Source organism: Lytechinus pictus, chromosome 6, assembly GCF_037042905.1.
Source record: "Lytechinus pictus isolate F3 Inbred chromosome 6, Lp3.0, whole genome shotgun sequence".
In the NCBI taxonomy this organism is placed as follows: domain Eukaryota; kingdom Metazoa; phylum Echinodermata; class Echinoidea; order Temnopleuroida; family Toxopneustidae; genus Lytechinus; species Lytechinus pictus.
In genome coordinates this window covers 20332239-20349671 of record NC_087250.1, presented here as the reverse complement: position 1 = coordinate 20349671, position 17433 = coordinate 20332239, and the positions used below count along the sequence as shown (strand labels likewise).

The 17433-nt window shown below is 35.6% G+C and overlaps 1 protein-coding gene across 1 annotated transcript; it reads left to right on the top strand.

Moving 5' to 3' along the window:
* The first annotated feature begins 6618 nt into the window (after window positions 1-6618).
* Window positions 6619-15565, top strand: LOC129263166 (uncharacterized). Its single transcript, XM_064101163.1, has 5 exons — window positions 6619-6749; window positions 9988-10177; window positions 11182-11268; window positions 12086-12301; window positions 13962-15565. Exons 2-5 carry the CDS (start codon window positions 10025-10027, stop codon window positions 14025-14027), a joined length of 522 nt encoding a protein of 173 aa, XP_063957233.1. The 5' UTR covers window positions 6619-6749; window positions 9988-10024; the 3' UTR covers window positions 14028-15565.
* The last annotated feature ends 1868 nt before the right edge of the window (window positions 15566-17433 follow it).

Here is a 17433-nt window from a genome sequence, read left to right as displayed (position 1 = left end):
CGGATCACCTTACTTTTGATGTTGCCCCGCCTTTGTGAATATGATGGGAGACTATGCGACGTTAAAATTGGTGAATAGAAATGGAGGCTTTTTAAAATACATTTTAAAATAATTAATCTAATAGAACAGATAAGTTGGATTTAAAGAAAACAAAACGAACTTTAACAGGGAGGGCCCTCAGTATCACATTCAATTATACAAATTAAAGTGAGATGGGGGATCTTAACATGTAATACAGTTAAAATCAGATTATACACTTTGTTGGTTAGGAGTTCTTACGCAATAAAAAAACGTTGTTTAAAAATTATACAATGCTGTTCACAATATGACCCTTACAGTAATTCTTTAAACAGTTTGAACAAGTGTTTAAAATCTTAAACAACAAAATATAAGTATATTGTAATTTCATTTTTCAATAAACAAAGCATGATTGCTTAAAATGTTATACAACCACTTTAAGGTTCATTTAGCAAAAAACGTTGTTTAAAATTTTAAACAACGTACTGTGTAATTAGGCAACATTTATGTTTATGTCGATTAGGACTGTCATTTAGTGTGTCATCACACATGATCATTACTAAATACTATATGAGAGTAGACATTTTATATGAGAGCATGCTAATACAGACTATACTGAATGTCAATGTATACTACTATTCAGCAAATATTTCAAGAATGCCATTAGCTTTTGTGTTTCTAAACAATCTTTGTAGTCTTCTGATGCACTGGAATGTGGTTTATGGCCCCAAACATGCCAAAGTTGGAAGAGTAATTCAAACAGAATGCATCATTCACTGTGCTTGAATAGTTTCGATATGTCTAAATCCAAGTGCATATCGTAATTATAATTCAGTCACATTTGCTATACGGCGGCCGTACGGCGAGTCTAAAGCAGCCATTTTATTCATTTTTATTCATACCACCTAATAGGGGCCGCAGAAGCGGGGGGGGGGGCGTTTTTTCCAAAACGGTGTACAAAAACGTAAAAATGACAATGTGATTGTGATTTATGGCATGGTCAGCCCCCCCCCCAGAGGCGTCGATCCTGGGGGGGTAGGGGGTGCGATCGCCCCACCAATGAAAATATTTGGGGGGGGGCAAACATATCATTTTGACCCCCCAATAATTCCGGATATGCATTAAAAAAAACAAGATTGTAATGTTCGGCAAGCGAGATTGAGATACACAACTCGTTCTTTATTTAAAATCGTGCTCAAAATGTCCGCTTTTCAGATTGGAATATAAAAATTTTCAGCTCGCGCTTCGCGCTCGCATCATTTCTGTAGCAAAAACCCATACTTTTCATGATTAAATTGGTGAATGTAAATGTCCCATTTTCAGTTCTAAGCCTCAAAAGAACTGCTTCAATTTGCAATCATCTTTTCTTGGATATATAGCTTGTTCTTTATCAAAAACGTCCAGTAAACTGTCATTTTTTCAGATCGAAATATCAAAATTTTCAGCTCGCGCTTCGCGCTCGCATCTATTCTCTTTTAGATACAAATCTTAATCATTGGTACCAAAAATGCTTAGAATATCAAGTTTTCAGCTCAGAATATAAAGAAATTTGAGCTCACTCTCGGCACTCGTACTATCTGTGTAGTGAGATACGTGTCTGTGTCTCATGAGTCATACATATATATAGATATATACATATATATATATATATATATATATATATATATATATATATATATATATATATATATATATATATGTGTGTGTGTGTGTGTATATATATAATATATATATATATATATGTATGCGTGTGTGTGTGTGTGTGGGTGGGTGTTTTGTACGATCGAGCGCCTTTGGAACGTTAATGATTTCGCCCCCCAATCTGAAAAATGGATCGACGCCCCTGCCCCCCCCCCCCCACTTTGAAAACCGTTCGGTGGCCCCTGCCTAGTATGTAGCTGGTACCAACATTTTAAAAACGACTGTTTTTGACTCGCCGTACGGCCGCTGTAGAGCAAATGTGACTGAGGCATTAGTAATACTATAGGCTCTATAATAGGGCAACTATCCACATCGCGACACGCCCAGTTCCAGAGGGACGGCTATCGGCATTATCCCACATCCCTTTGTGGTAAGAACACAGTGTCATACAGTGTATGCACAGTATGTTCACAGTATGTCAACACAGTGGGAGTATGAAGATAATTTCACACTGTGAACATAATGTACGGGGTGAATATTCACTGTGTGCTTCCATAGCCTATGTGAAAATTTGACTCTGACAGTTAAAGGGATGGTCCAGGCTGGAGATATTTATATCTGAATAAATAGGGTAAAATTCACAAAGCAAAATGCTGAAGATTTGATCAAAATCGGATAACAAATAACGAAGTTATTGAATTTTAAAGATTTGCATTATTCCGGTGAAACAGTTCTATAGGCATGTCTTCATGAATATTCATTTAGGTGGGCTGATGATGTCATATCCCCACTTGTCTTTTAAATTGTTTTTTCCCCAAAATTTTACTACCAAAAACTATAACGATTGGATTGACAAATGATTAAGTGCATTAGTTATCTATTGCCGCAACTTATTTCGTCTTAATGGAGACACATCATTTACACATGTATGAAAAACTGAAACAATTATGATTTCATGTAATATAATATAAGAAAAAGGAAAGTGGGGACGTGATATTATCAGCCCACCTAATGAATATTTATGACAATGTGCATATGACTGTTTTCACAAAATATTGATAAACTTTAAAATTCAATAACTTCGTTATTTGTTATCCGATCTCGATGAAATTTTCAGCATTTTGCTTTGTGAATTTTACTCTATTTATTTAGATAAAAATATGTTCAGACCGGACCATCCATTTAAAATGCTAAATTCAAGAGCGTGTAGGTGATTTCACACTGCGATGGCACATAGTGCCACATACTGTGTTCACAGTATGTTCACACAGTGGGGGTATGGAGATAATTTTACACTGTGGACACATCTATAGCTTGACTATTCACAGCGTCTTTACCTATTTGACCATGTGAAAATGTGACAAGTTTAAATTCTTAAAAAAAAATAACATTATGATTTCACACACACACTGAACGCAACATTTAACACACAATTAGTATCGAACACTATGGTTTTTTTTCTTTTTCTTTTTGCGGTATACGCAGGCAGGTTATAATATCATATTTTCATATTCAGGGACTTATTTGAACGTAATTTGTCACAATCTTAATAAACTATGTAATAATCTGAGATTGGTCATGGTTTATTTTCGTTGTCTTCGTTGAGAGTCAATGGTTATCTTGAAAAAGAAACAATGTAATGACTTGCAAACAATTATCATGTGCATTGACGTTGACTTCTATAAAACCCTTATTTCAAATATAAGATGAAATATTTGATTCGTAATATGAATGTAACTTAATGTTTAACGATTAGCGTTTCCCTCCATGGGTTACTGGTAACCATTTCCAGGGTTGATTGTGTAACTGTATGGAATAAAGTGAATCTTCTTTATTTTATGAAAAGTTTTTGTTTTGTTTTTTATAACAGACATGAAAGTTGAAAGAGTTTGCATTTCAACTTTCTAAAATATGTACGAACAAGATTCATGTGCCTTAAATAATGGACAGAATCCTCTCATGATAATTGATAATTTCTTTGAAAGAATTCCTCCCACTTCGAAGGCAATACCGGGCTATTATGTTAACGGAAATTAAAATCTCCTAACAGGTCATTCATGATAAAAGAAAATGGTAATCAAAATGACCGCAGCTTTTCATCATGATTGGAATAGTAATTCAGATATGACCGGAATATATTTAGACCGACCACGCAATACTAAGATCTTTACTTCCTTTTTTACAAATTCGAATGAAACATCAAACAGAGGACATAAATACCCTATCATCAGGTAGACACATACAACACGAGTTTTGACAAATGTCCCCCGATTCTCAGGTGGTGGTTTAGTGTACAATTAGTTCTTCTGATTCAGGAATTCCATATTTCATTTCTTTTCAATAGATTTCTATTCTGTCTTTTGTGTGTCTCATAATGCACTTCACATATCTTTAGTTGCTGCTCAATGGACCGTTCTGTGGATGGCTCTGTGGTGTCACTAGGAATTTCTGTCCGAGGCCCTGTCCTACAGTCATTTGCGTTTGATCCCGTGAAGCACAACTATGGAAAGCCAACAACGCCAACATCTAGAGTACATGTTTGCTCAAACTATTTTCTGAATATGATGTATATTCATACATCCATCGCTGTCCTGCCAATTCAGTGCGCTTCTCTTCGGTTACTGAAGTACATTGTTCAAATTTCCTTCATAAAATATTATGACATTGACGGATTTCCATACAGTTGAGGTTAATCGGATCAATTGAAACTCTTTGTGAGACCGGGCCCAGTTCTTTTTTCCCTTTTTTTGTTCTGTTTTTGCCCGTTATAGAAGTGGCGTTCTCACATTTACTCTGTCTTCTATTTTTCTTTGCCTTGACAAGTCCATAGGAATACAGTTTTGGGAAGTTTGGAAATAACTATTCAAATTTCGAAATTCTTCCCATGATAGAAAGAGTAACCAAATACATAGTCAACTGAAAACGATTGCGCATCATATGCCATCGACCCCCTCCCTCCCCCCATACACATTCAGGTGGTAACCCAGACCCCGCTCAGACGGAAATTTCATTGGTCAATCGAAAGTGGACGAGACAACCCTCTCCGATCGGCCGTGTACAAAAGTCCCGAATTGAGGGAAGGCACGCCCCCCACCCCGGTACGAATGTGCTCGCTTTCTTAAAATCCTTTAATAGGGATGTAACACAGCCAAACACCGATCCATTCCCATCCTCGAAAGAAATATTTCTATATGGTTTATTAAGTCTTTTTGGCTGGGAGGGGGGGGGGGGCACAAGTTCGTCAAAATGGGCGAATTCATGGGAACATCACAGAAGGTGCTTGTTAAGTTCACTTTGAGAGAGTCAGAGAGATACCATTTTACCAGCACTGATCTACAAACTAACACCAGTGATTACAAGTCGTTTAGGTTTGTGCAAGTGCAACATAATTATGTTCAATAAGGCCATGCATGCACCTTAAGTCACTCTAAAAGTACCCAAAGATGAGCATGCATCGTGTATGGGCACTAATCACAATCGCTGCAAAGTTGGGTCACGGTCATGCAGGGATTGACCGGACAGTAGTAGGTTAGGCCTGAACAGCAATTATACTAAATTTGATTTGATTTATTTATTTCCACATTCCAATAACACAAATATATACAAGTGTAATCGTTTTTTTCTTAGCATAACATAACAATACGCAAATGACATAATGAATAACACATGCATACATAATATTCTAACAATCTAAATGAAATATACACTGCAAAAACACCGGTGTTGATTTAACACCATCCCGCAATCTATATATGTCCACACCAGAGAAGTGTTAAACTACACCAGTTTGGTTTCGGTCTAACGCCAGATAGGTGTTTATACAACACCAATTAGTATTAATAATAATAATAATGATATAGGGTATTTATATTGCGCAAATATCCACCTTGTTAGGTGCTCAAGGCGCTCCTATATTACCCGGCTAAGCTAGGCGTTCATAGCACACACAGCTTTTTAAGGAATTACTTCCTACCGGTACCCATTTACCTCACTTGGGTTGAGTGCAGCACACTGTGGATCAGTTTCTTGCTGAAGGAAATTACGCCATGGCTGGGATTCGAACCCACGACCCTCTGTTTCAAAGTCCGAACAGCATGGGTTTGATTCTTAACTGGTGTTATTTCAATACTTCTCTGGTGTGGACATATATAGATTCCGGGCTGGTGTTAAATCAACACCGGAGTTTTTGCAGTGTATTTATTTATACCTGATAATTGTATTTAATTAATGAAATAAATAGCAGGAAAAAAAAATATATACATATATCGACATAATACATTTTGAAATGTGGGAGACCTCCATCATTGACATGGTTTAGCCGATGGTATATCAGACAACAAGAGGCTTACACCAGTTGCTTGTGACAATTAAAAAGAAGAAGGTGATAGCATTTTTAATAGCATTGGAAAACATTTTTATAATTACGAGTCTTTTCCAATTTTTCTGCATCCTCCATGTTTGCCTCTTTCTGGATCTAGACTACAGGAGTGGCCTTGGCACGAAGTGACAACGAATACGTTTCCCAAGATACGTCATTTTCAAAGGTAGTTCTTCACTTAGAACTATTTAGCTTCTGGGCGGGCCCAGCGCTATTATTAGCATTGGCCAATATCTTGCACTCACAAATTCATTATTTACATAAGGAAGTTTGCTTTGTAATATTTCAATGAATACTGCGCCCATGTCATTGTCATAATTTCATTATTTGACGTACAGGTATACGCTGCCAATTTGCTTCTCCGTCTTTTCATTTTTTTATAAGGATTTAAATCTGCAATTAAAATATCTGTGTTAATATTAGAGGAAATATATATTTTTGAAATTAAACAATATAATAATAAACCTTTATTGTCGATGATCTATACAGTAATTGATCAATTTCATTATCAAAGATCGCATCTTTAGGGGTAGTGCCAATTTGATCTCTTTGAGTTTACGATCGTTGAATAGGCAACATTTGAGTATTTATAGTGTGATACGCTGGTCAAGTTATACTTCCTCGAACAGACCAACCCTTTCCAACTCCACTTTACTTCGCATTCACCGATCAGTTCTCGCAACTGGAGCATATACATAGTCCATTCTTCATTGTGAGTATCTCAATATTTTTGTTATTATCAGAGACTTCTCTAATACTATATTTTACATTTTTTGTAATTTCTTCTGAGAAGTCTTTTATCAAGCTCTGATTAATGAGGAGTCAAGTTGACTGTTGGGTTTTTACAGGATTGTTTTATATTTCTCGAGAACGGTGTCTTCAGCAACGTAACAAATCCGTTCTGCTTTTAGCCTACCGCTTACCTGTACCTATTTCCTGCCTGTAATATGACATGTCTTTATTATTATGCATTATGCATTTTTCCATCTTGCCTCCAAACTCTCGTCCGGTATCCTCTTGTGAGGGATCCGCTATCGCATCATTCAAAACACTTATTAAGACCTGTCATATTCATGTGTTCATCATATTGTCCTTCGATTTTTCAAATTTTTGCTTGTTGTACACTATTTTACATTAATTTTGTAAGCACAACAGCACAATGTGAATGTTATTGTTATAATAATAATAATCGTGATTATTGTGATTATCAATTATCATCATCATCCTTATCAACATCATTATTAATAATTATTACTATTACTATATTGCTCCTAATATCTTATTAATGTAATTACTATTATCATTATTAGTATTATTATCATCATTATGTACATTAATAGTAATATATTTTTTTCACTGCTGTTGTTATTACTGACGTTATATCCATTATAATAATAATATTACAACTACTGCTGCTGATGCGGCTTCTACTGTTTTTTTTCTTCTATTTTTTAAAACTAAATAAGTGTAACAGAAAAAACAATCAACAGTAGAAGCTGCAGCAGCAGTAGTAGTAATATTGTTATAACAATGGAAACGATAATATTGTAAACGAGTCGATGACACTTGTCATAATGGTGATCGGCATATAAGTTAAGGTAAAACTACATGTACCTTGAATTCATCGAGCTTAAATTAAATATTCCTTTTTCGACGCGAGGGTCTTGGTATTTTCTCATGCCTGGGCAAAATTTCCCCTTGTCGCATTTAACATCGGATATTATTAAGAAAAAAAAGCAATAACGGTGGGTGAGGGTAGCCTTGTCGTACACCTGGCCCTATTGTGAAATTTTGTGACCTGTTTTTGGACATGGCAGAGGTTAAATCATGTGAATTATATATTGAGAGAAAGAGAGGGAGGGGTAGCGATAAAGGGAGAGTGAGAAGAGGGGGGGGGGGGTACATATCATGCCTATGCAGCCTTTTTGCGACTAACAGACACATGAAGAAACCTACATCAGAATGAACAATGATTATGGCAATGGAAATAACGTAATTACCTTTGATTGATTGATTGATTGAATTTATTTTTTTCTTCATTTCATACAAATTGACAAAGTATATAAGTAGGAACAAAACATAATATGAATAACAGAAATGAAAAAAGGGAACTCACTGGAAAGCTTCGCTTGTTTATGTGAGTCCCCTGAAATAAATAACTGATTAAAATTTATCAAATACAAATAGAAATTAAGAATGTTCAATAGAATATTTGAAGAATACTAATGGGGTCAAGCTTCGTATGTTAATGCACTATAAAAAAATTAATACCATCAAGTCAATATATTGATACCCATGGCATACCTTTCGTTAATAGTATGGAGTTTGTATTGCTAGTGAGGGCTTTGGTGGTACAGGTTTTTGTGGGTTTCGAATTTCGATGAATATTTAAATTCTTGTACAAAAGAACACAATTTTTGGAGGGGAGCGCGCCACTACCTTAGCACGAGCTGCCTTTGAAATTTAAGAACAAATATCACTCGAGTGCAAGACCAACAATGGTTTTCATAGCCATTCCGTTTAGTTAACCTTTGTTCAAGTATTTCGTCAAGGTTTTTTGTTCTCGAGTCACGTGATGGCATTTTCGCGTATATAGTTATCATAATGGAGGGTTTATCACTTAAAGGTGAGAATCCTCATCGTTTATAAGGGTGCATTAATACAAAAAGCCCAAAATATTTGTAAGTCTTTGGCGTAAAACCATCAAATAATAAGGTAAAAAATATTGTTTGAAATCATTAATTTGTGACATCATTATGCGAGCAGTTGCCTCTTGGCCATGTATATGATAAAAGAGGTAAATTGCCAATTCGTCTATTACCAACTCGTCCACTCATCACATGGTCTACCTCCTTGTAGTATAATGCCATTCCGTCCATCAGCATTACGTCTATATGAACCACTTGGTCCAATTATCATTTCGTCTAATCACCAGTTCGTCTTTGACCATTTCTTTTCAGAACCAGTTGGTCTAATATCCCTTTTATTTTCATTAATTTTGCCCAATTAACACTTAGTCCAAATAGAGAAAATGGTACATGGACTAAATGACTATTGGACCAACTGGTTAGACGAAATGGTGAGTGCACGAAATGGCAGGTATAGACTATGTGGATAGTGGACGAACTGATGGTAGACCAAATGATAGTAGACGAGTTGGTAATTGGACGAATTGGCATTAGTCCACTAGCGTACCTACGGGGGGACGGGAGGGGGGGGGGGCGCCCCCTGACGAGTCACAACCCATGCAAAGGACGTTGATTTATTTTGTTTGTATGGTTTATGATTATGTTGTATTATTATTGTATTCAATGCAAATTTTTGTAAAGCGCTATGGTACAAACGTGAATAGCGTTTCTTAAATACAAGTACTATTATTATTATTATTATCCCTGCCCCCTGACGAGCTTGAAAACCTCCCCCCCCCCCCTGACGACCTTCGGAAGACCTTTTTTGCCCCCCCCTAACGAGATTGAAGCCCTTTTTTTTTTGCTTGTAATTTTTTTTTCTGATACGAAATCCTTTTTATGTCACGGTGATTGAAGACCTTTTTTCTATTTTTTATTTTTTTTTATTTTTTAAATTTTTTGCTTGTCAATTTTTTTTCTGGTACGAAATCCTTTATATGTGAATGAAGACCTTTTTTTTGCTTGTCAAATTTTCCGGTTTTGCCCCCCTCCCCGTGGAAAATCCTAGGTACGCCACTGCATCAGACCAATTGAAAATCAACCATGTAAGATACCATAAATTTTCACGGCATTAAAGGGTTTATGATGACTGAAAATGCTTTAATGATTGAACCGGATATAAAATGAAGTGTCTCATGATTTAATGAATAAACTTCCTCGGGTCACAGTTATCAAGTTAGCTTTTCCCATACCCAGCTCGTCTAAAATGATTTTATTTCATTAATCTACCCACCTTTTTTTTTTAATTGCTACTCTTTTTAGATTTGATCTTGAAAACGAAAGACCTACGCCACCTACGATGGGATTTAGGAGACGATTCATCGGGTTCACAGGGGCCATGCAGATATTGCTAACCCTGGCTATGTTGATTTTGACGGCACAACTTGCAGCCTTTTCCACGGTGCAAATTACCAATAACGCCGTAGGCACCCCTCTTTGGGGTGGTATAATCGTAAGTCATTTGCACTCGAAATAAAATATGATAATGTATCTCTGTGCTCAAACTCAATCATTGATAAGGGTGATTTTGCTATTTGATACATTGAATTTAATCTTCTTCGATATAAATTTGGGTGATGTCCCCAATAACAATTGATTTCCATATCCTAAGTATAAAAAGAGCCGTTCTATTACACGTATCTCACGAGCATGACAAGTTCGTTATTAAAGGGAATATTGACAAAAAACAATGTTTTACTTTTTTATAGCGCCCCCTCTCGTGGTTCCGGAAGTGGGTGAGATGACCCAATAAATAACAATTTTTTTACTGGGCCAAAAAAGGTTGATAATTTATTTGAAGATTATCCACTTTGGAAATAAATTTTTACATTGTTCCTTTTCCGGTTTCATTCATGGTGATTTTTATTTTTTCATTTTTTTTAAAGAAATACTTGACTGTATGTTTTGGATTTAATCCGTGGAGTTGAAAAGAAGTAAAATGAAACTGTAAGCCACATCATTTATGACATCTAACCAAGTTTGAAAGATACATTCAACACTCAACCCCCTCCTTCTGTCTCTCGTATCTCTGTTCGTCTGTTTCCATCTCTTCCTTTCTCTCTCACTCCTCAACCTCTCTCCCTCTCTGTCTGTCTGCTGTCTCTGTCATGCTCTATCCATCTTTCGCCTTCTTTCAGTTTGTCTCTCTCTCTCTCTATTATACACTCTAAAAATCAAGGATTTAAAATAAATCCAGATCGGCTGTGGATAGTGACCAGCCGAATGTTGGATTTATTTTAAATGTTTAGGTATTAACTTTAAAACTTTCTAAAGATTTAAATTTAAATCTTTTAGATTTAGATTTAAATCTACAAGGTTCAAAACTAAATATAATATTTGGCTGGTCACTATTGACAGCCGATATGAATTTATTTTAAATCCTTCATTTTTAGAGTGTATCTATATCTCTGTAATTCTCCATCATGTCCATAATCTTTCCTCTGATATTTTTTTCAGTTATTGATGTGCGGTGCTGGTAACATCATAGATGCCCTGGAATCTCCCTCAAAAAAACGGTCTCCACAACAGGACTACATGTTACCTGTGAGTAGAAAAAAATAACTTACGAACCAAACTAATGTGTTAAAAAAAATATCATACTATTCTCTTTCTTCTTCTTCTTCTTCTTCTTCAATCTCCTAAGTATTATTATTATTATCATTATTATTGTTATTACTATTACTATTATTGTTATTACTATTTTTAATATTATTAATATTATTATTACTAATACTACTACTACTACTACTGATATTATCATTATTTATGTATTTATCTATTTTGCCCGTAAGTTGAAATAAATGACTTAAGAACCAAACCAATGACAATTCATTTTGTTAAAAAATAAGTAAATAATTAGGAAGCTATGAGCATTTGCAAGTTTTGATCACAAATGTTATGGATTTTCCACCATTGCCAAGCCTGGTGTGCAGATGGGGGGAGGGGGGGGGGGGGTGCTTAAGGGGTCATGGACACCCCGCCCCACAAAAAAACACACATGAGAAAAAAAGAACAATAGAAAGAGAAATAAAGGGAAAAGGAAAGGGTGAAATGTAATATCATCTTTTGAATATTGAATATCATGTCAAAATCTTTCATAAAATTTGATTTTTTTTTAAAACAAGTTTGTTCTTTACCTAATGTTAAATTTACAGTTTTAGTTCAACAGCCATGGACGTTTTCTCACCATTGGTTGTCACTTTAACACTATCAGGTGTTATATGTTCATACTCTAGAGTGTAGACTTAACATCTTAGGCGTGGTCCTGTAGGGACACCGTAAAAACATGGTGTCGGATTTAACATCCTATTTTTCATAGTGCCAGTGTAAGTAATACACCAAACTTTATTCGTGTCCACAGCTCAACTTCACCACCCTCCTTGCAAATTTGACAGCCTTCGTCGTCTCGGCGCTCATCCTTGGTCTCTTCTCGTGGTCATTGAGCCCGGTCTTAGCCGTCGTGGTCATACATTTCTCGACCATCATCGTCGCTGCTAGTCTTATCTGCATATTCTCTCTATTCGCTCTCTTTGCTGATTGTTTCGGTGTCTGCTTTGCACCGCCCCCGCATCACCAGGTAAGTACTAACAGGCCTACGTTTTAAATTGCAAATTCGTCCACTGTCAACACGTCCACTCACCACATGGTCTACCTTAATTTAGTCTAATGCCATTATGTCCATCAACATTTCGTCTAAGAACCATTTGGTTCTATAACCCTTTGGTCTAATCATCACTTCGTCTAATCACCAGTTGGTGTATGGCCATACCGTCTCATAACCAGTTGGTCGTTTTATTTTCATTCATTTTGGCCAATTAAACTTATTCTAATGAGACCAAACGGTATATGGACTAAATGGCTATTGGATAAAGTGGTGATTAGACGAAATGGTGAGTGGACGAAATAGCAATTAGACCATGTGGATGGTGGACAAACTGATGGTAGGTAGACCAAGTGATAGTGGACGAGTCGGCAATTGGACGAATTGGCATTGGACAAAATGAAAATAAACCTTTTTAAGATGCAGTCACACCATCGAAATCGACTCTAAAACCATCCGAAAGAATGTCATTGTACATTACGTAATAACGTTGATCGGTCTAAAATCTATTTTGATCGTGTGACTGTATACCATTTTGGGCTCGTGCCATCACATTGGGTTGTCGCGTCGGGTCGGGCAATCGCGTACACCCACTGATCTCTCCACTAACTGTGCGTACACCCAACCATTCGAGAAAAGGGCCACTAATTTCCCGAAACGGCGGTCAAGTTTTCCCGACCATTCGAGAAAAGGGCATCCCTAATATCCGAAAGGTCCTAGTTTACCCTTTCTTTTGTGGAAATCATAGCAAAATTATCGAATGGTCGGTTAAACTTGTCCGGAAATTTAGGGCGCCGTTTTTTTTTCAAAATGGTCTGGTACACGCAATTGCAACACCCAAGACGATAACTCGATGTTATGACAGAAGCTGCATTTTGTCGCGGTAACGTCAATATACCCCAACAAATCTAACTCCCAATCGACGTATGCGATGTCATTGAAATTAAAACTGAGATTTAATTTGTCTCGAGTCGCTTTCGTGAAACCATTTCTGGCTTCCTTTGATATATAATTGCAAGTTCGATTTGAAAAAAAGTTTTAACAAATATTTTTTATAAATCCTGGAACAACCGGAAAACGATCCTATCATACCGGGCAGTTTTTTTTTTTTTTTTAACCACCAGGTTATTGTTGATCCATATACCACAGTCATGTTGTAGGTCTATATATTATATTATAATCATCACTATCATAGGGAAGGGGGGGTGCGACCCCTCGATTTTAAAATTTTGTATATCAATCTATAAGCAGATGGGAGAGGACAATTCCCGCCCCTACACTCTAAAAAAAAAGTTTACACAACATTGGGTAAAATGGGAACATGTATGTTGGTTGGGTAAAACAAAAATATTTTGTAAATATTACGCAATGTTGCGTTGAAATAGCCCGATATGGGGTAAATAAAAATACCCAGTAAATATGCATGTTCCCTTTCTACCCAATATTGGGTAAAATTTACTCAGTGTTTTTAGAGTGTAAATGGACCAAAATTTCACGAAATCGCCATCATGCATGCCATGTCTACAATAATGATCCATGAATCGCTACAAGCAAGGAGTTTTCTACAAGCCTATATGTCATTGTTTCCAAGTTGTTTTTCTAATTCTTTGTTTAATCTCACGTTTTGTTTTTGCAGAGACCGTACTACGTTGACTACGATGGACCACCCCGCGGCATGCCAAACCAAGTCTTCAAAGCATAAGCATTTCCGAGATTTGAAAATCAGACCTTACGCGAGGAATCGAAATACTGAACTAGTATCAGGTTGATTTGTTTTTTTAATCTGAAGGTCAACTTGCACGTGACCGTGCCGAGGCATGATGATTGGCGTATTAATCAATGAAAAGTATAGATGACCACGCCTTTTCTTAGATTGACGAATGGGAGGCCTTAGATAGACTAAAATTGGACTAATGGCGTAGTCAGCATTGTTGCTGTTGATTTCGGCTTGTACCATCCAGATGCGAGAATTTACGCCTATTTTTATTTTATTTTATTTTTTACCGTGCATCACCTTTTCCCGTAAACAGTAGGTGTACGGCGAGTCGAAAACAGCCATTCTATTTCATCATCATTATTATTATTATCATTGTCATTATTATTACTATTACTATTGCTATTATTATCATTATTATTAATTATTATTACTTTTTTTTTGGGTGCGGGGGTACCAGCTGCATATCATGCGGTTCATATATTATATAGAAATAAATAAAATTGCTGTTTTCTACTCGCTCTGCCGGCACGCTAGGGGAAATGTGATATGGTTGCCATTATGATAGATGTAGCAAACGAAAAAAAAATCTTGAAATAAAAATGAGTCACTTGAAAGGTTATTTATAATGTCGCTGACTTTATTAGATAACACATGAATAGAATTACATATCTGTCTATGATATTGTGTCGAGATTCAACAATAGAGGTTTACCTTTCACTATCCAAAAATGTTTGTATATATTGCGTAGTAAACAGAAATTAAATATTTATTATTGATGTATTTTACTTACAGTAATTATAGTTTGATCATTTCTTTACCTTATTTATTTTTACCAAATATGGAATGATGTTCTTTTCAAAAGTTTTAATGTTGATTTTCGTAATGTGTGAGCGTTTTTGGTCTAGTGGTTCTGGCTCCTGACAAGCAGAGAGTTGTGGGATCGAATCCCAGCCATGGCATTTTCTCCTTCAGCAGGTAATTTACCCCATTGTGCTGCACTCAACCCAGGTGAGGTTAATGGATACCGGGTAGGATCTATTCCTTGAATTGAAACGACAGCTCGAGCTGAAGCCGGGGTACTAATTACAATGCACATCGGAATAGATTATTTCTAGATAAATGAGGCAGCGTAAATCCATATTATTATCATTATGTTTGACTACGCAATGATGACGTTAGATCATTCCGATTTCGAAGGATCTCATGCGAAATAGTTTCACTTTAGAAACTTCCAGAAAAAATAGATGAGTTTTTTTTCTATAAAATAGCAGGAAAAACGTTATACATTCGACTTACTCTGATATCCTCACCTTTGGCTAAATATATTCTAGAACATAAAAAATAGAAATAATGAATTAAATTAATGTTTTGTAAAGCACCAACCAATCAAAATAATTGTCTGTTGATCAAATATTCAAGATATTTTTCATTGGCCAATCGCAATCACTTTTAGTAATTTTAATCAGTGTGCTCTAAAGTACGCCATGTAATATCACGAATAAATTAGAGTGTATTTAACATGATATATGGGATTTGTTTTGTTTCTTTTTTCTAGTTATTTTTTTTGTGAGTTTTTCCACAAATAAGTGATTCCAAGTGCAGGATATGACATTTGTTTGGTTTCAATTACTTTAATCAATAGTAAAGAAAAAGAAAGAGAAATCCCCACAGAGTATTCACATTTAAGGTCAATCCCACTCTAGAAGAATATTGATTTGAATTAATAGAGAAAAATCAAACAAGCATAAAGCTAAAAATTACATTAAAATCGGGTGTAAGATAAGAAAGTTATGGCATGTTACAGTTTTGCTTAATTTTCACAAAAAAAGTTATATGCAGATTTTAGTGACATGCAAATAAGATAGTCGATGACGTCACTCACTATTTTCTTATCTTTTATTGTTTGAATTTTATAATATTTCAAATTTTACGGATTTGAAATGACATGAATGAAGGACAACCTTGACTTAACCGTAAAAACTATAACAACAGTAAAACATCATGTTCACGGAGGAATGAGAATATTTGAATAATTCATATTTCATGTATCAAAATACAAAATAAATAGTGAGTGGGTAACGTCATCAACCCCCTTATTTGCGTACCGACCGGGATGTACTTATTGTTTTGTAAAATTCAAGCTTTATTATTTTACAACCGATGTTGATGAAATTTTTAGAAGCATGCTCGTTGGATTTTTCTCTCTTTATTTAAATCTACTTACTGATGACCGTAAGTGGAGCACAGAGGTATGTTAGGATATCAATATTTCCCATTATCGTTACAATTTTAAAGTTATTTTTTATAGGAGACTTCAAATCACATTAATAATGACACAAAAATCTTATCAATATTTAAATACGAATTTTGCTCAAGTTTTTAATGGTGCCTCATTTTCCAATATAGCCTTAGAGATTATTCAAAGACTTTCCTTTCTGTAATAATCTTTTCCTTTCCATTTGCATCATTGTGCTATTTCCAGATTCTTGGAAGTTTATAATTATTGTTGTCTGTAATTTAGTAGTTAATATCACTACAAAACTATTCCGATACCCATCGAAAAAAAAGATCTTGACTGATAGGCCTTTAACAATCATCACCAAAAATTATACCCCCGTATATATACATAGCCCGTGATGTGATAATTACACGCAACTTTTGGCATTGCCTTCCAAGTATTGAAATTGTTAACTGTAATTCACTAGTTTATATCACAACAAACCAATTACAAGAGTCATTGAAATAATATGGATATATAGGCCTTTAATGGAAGATGGTAGTACTGTGTACACGGATACACCCCGTAACCGTACACATAGTCCGTGATGTGATATATACCACGCGACATGCTTGAAAGACATTTTTGGACACCATTCTGTCTTCCTGCCACTGAAAACTTGCTCGCTCGCTCGCTTCGCTCGCATATTGATATAAACTGCAGTTCGGTTTATATCACAACATATTAGTTACAATACAGTCATCGAAAAAAAAATCGTTATAGGCCTGTTACTGAAAGATGGTAGTATCATGTACAACTAGTACCCCCGCATACATTAATTGTCCGTGATGTGATAATTGCACGCCACTTGAATGGCAAATCATCATCTCCCAACTATTTAAAATTTGATATCTTGCGTCGCTCGTTCACATATTGATATTAACTATAATTCAGAAGTTTATGTCTCAACAAATCGGTAAAAAATCGTAATAACTAAAAGATGGTGGTATTGTGTATACGTTTATGTAGTATCCCCGGATATAGCCCTTGATATGGGGTAATATCCCTAAACTGTGAATTTCAGGTCAATATATTACTATCATACCCCCCCAAAAAAAAAAGGTCCGACCGGAATTTTCACCAGTGAACTAATGAATTGCGTTTAATCGCTAT

What these genes read in the sequence shown, in the direction of transcription:
- LOC129263166 (XM_064101163.1), top strand. Translation starts at nt 10,025, where the DNA reads ATGGGATTTAGGAGACGATTCATCGGGTTCACAGGGGCCATGCAGATA. An exon ending in CTCTTTGGGGTGGTATAATC is followed by an intron (nt 10,178 to 11,181) that starts GTAAGTCATTTG and finishes TATTTTTTTCAG; the next exon opens with TTATTGATGTGCGGTGCTGG. An exon ending in AACAGGACTACATGTTACCT is followed by an intron (nt 11,269 to 12,085) that starts GTGAGTAGAAAA and finishes TCGTGTCCACAG; the next exon opens with CTCAACTTCACCACCCTCCT.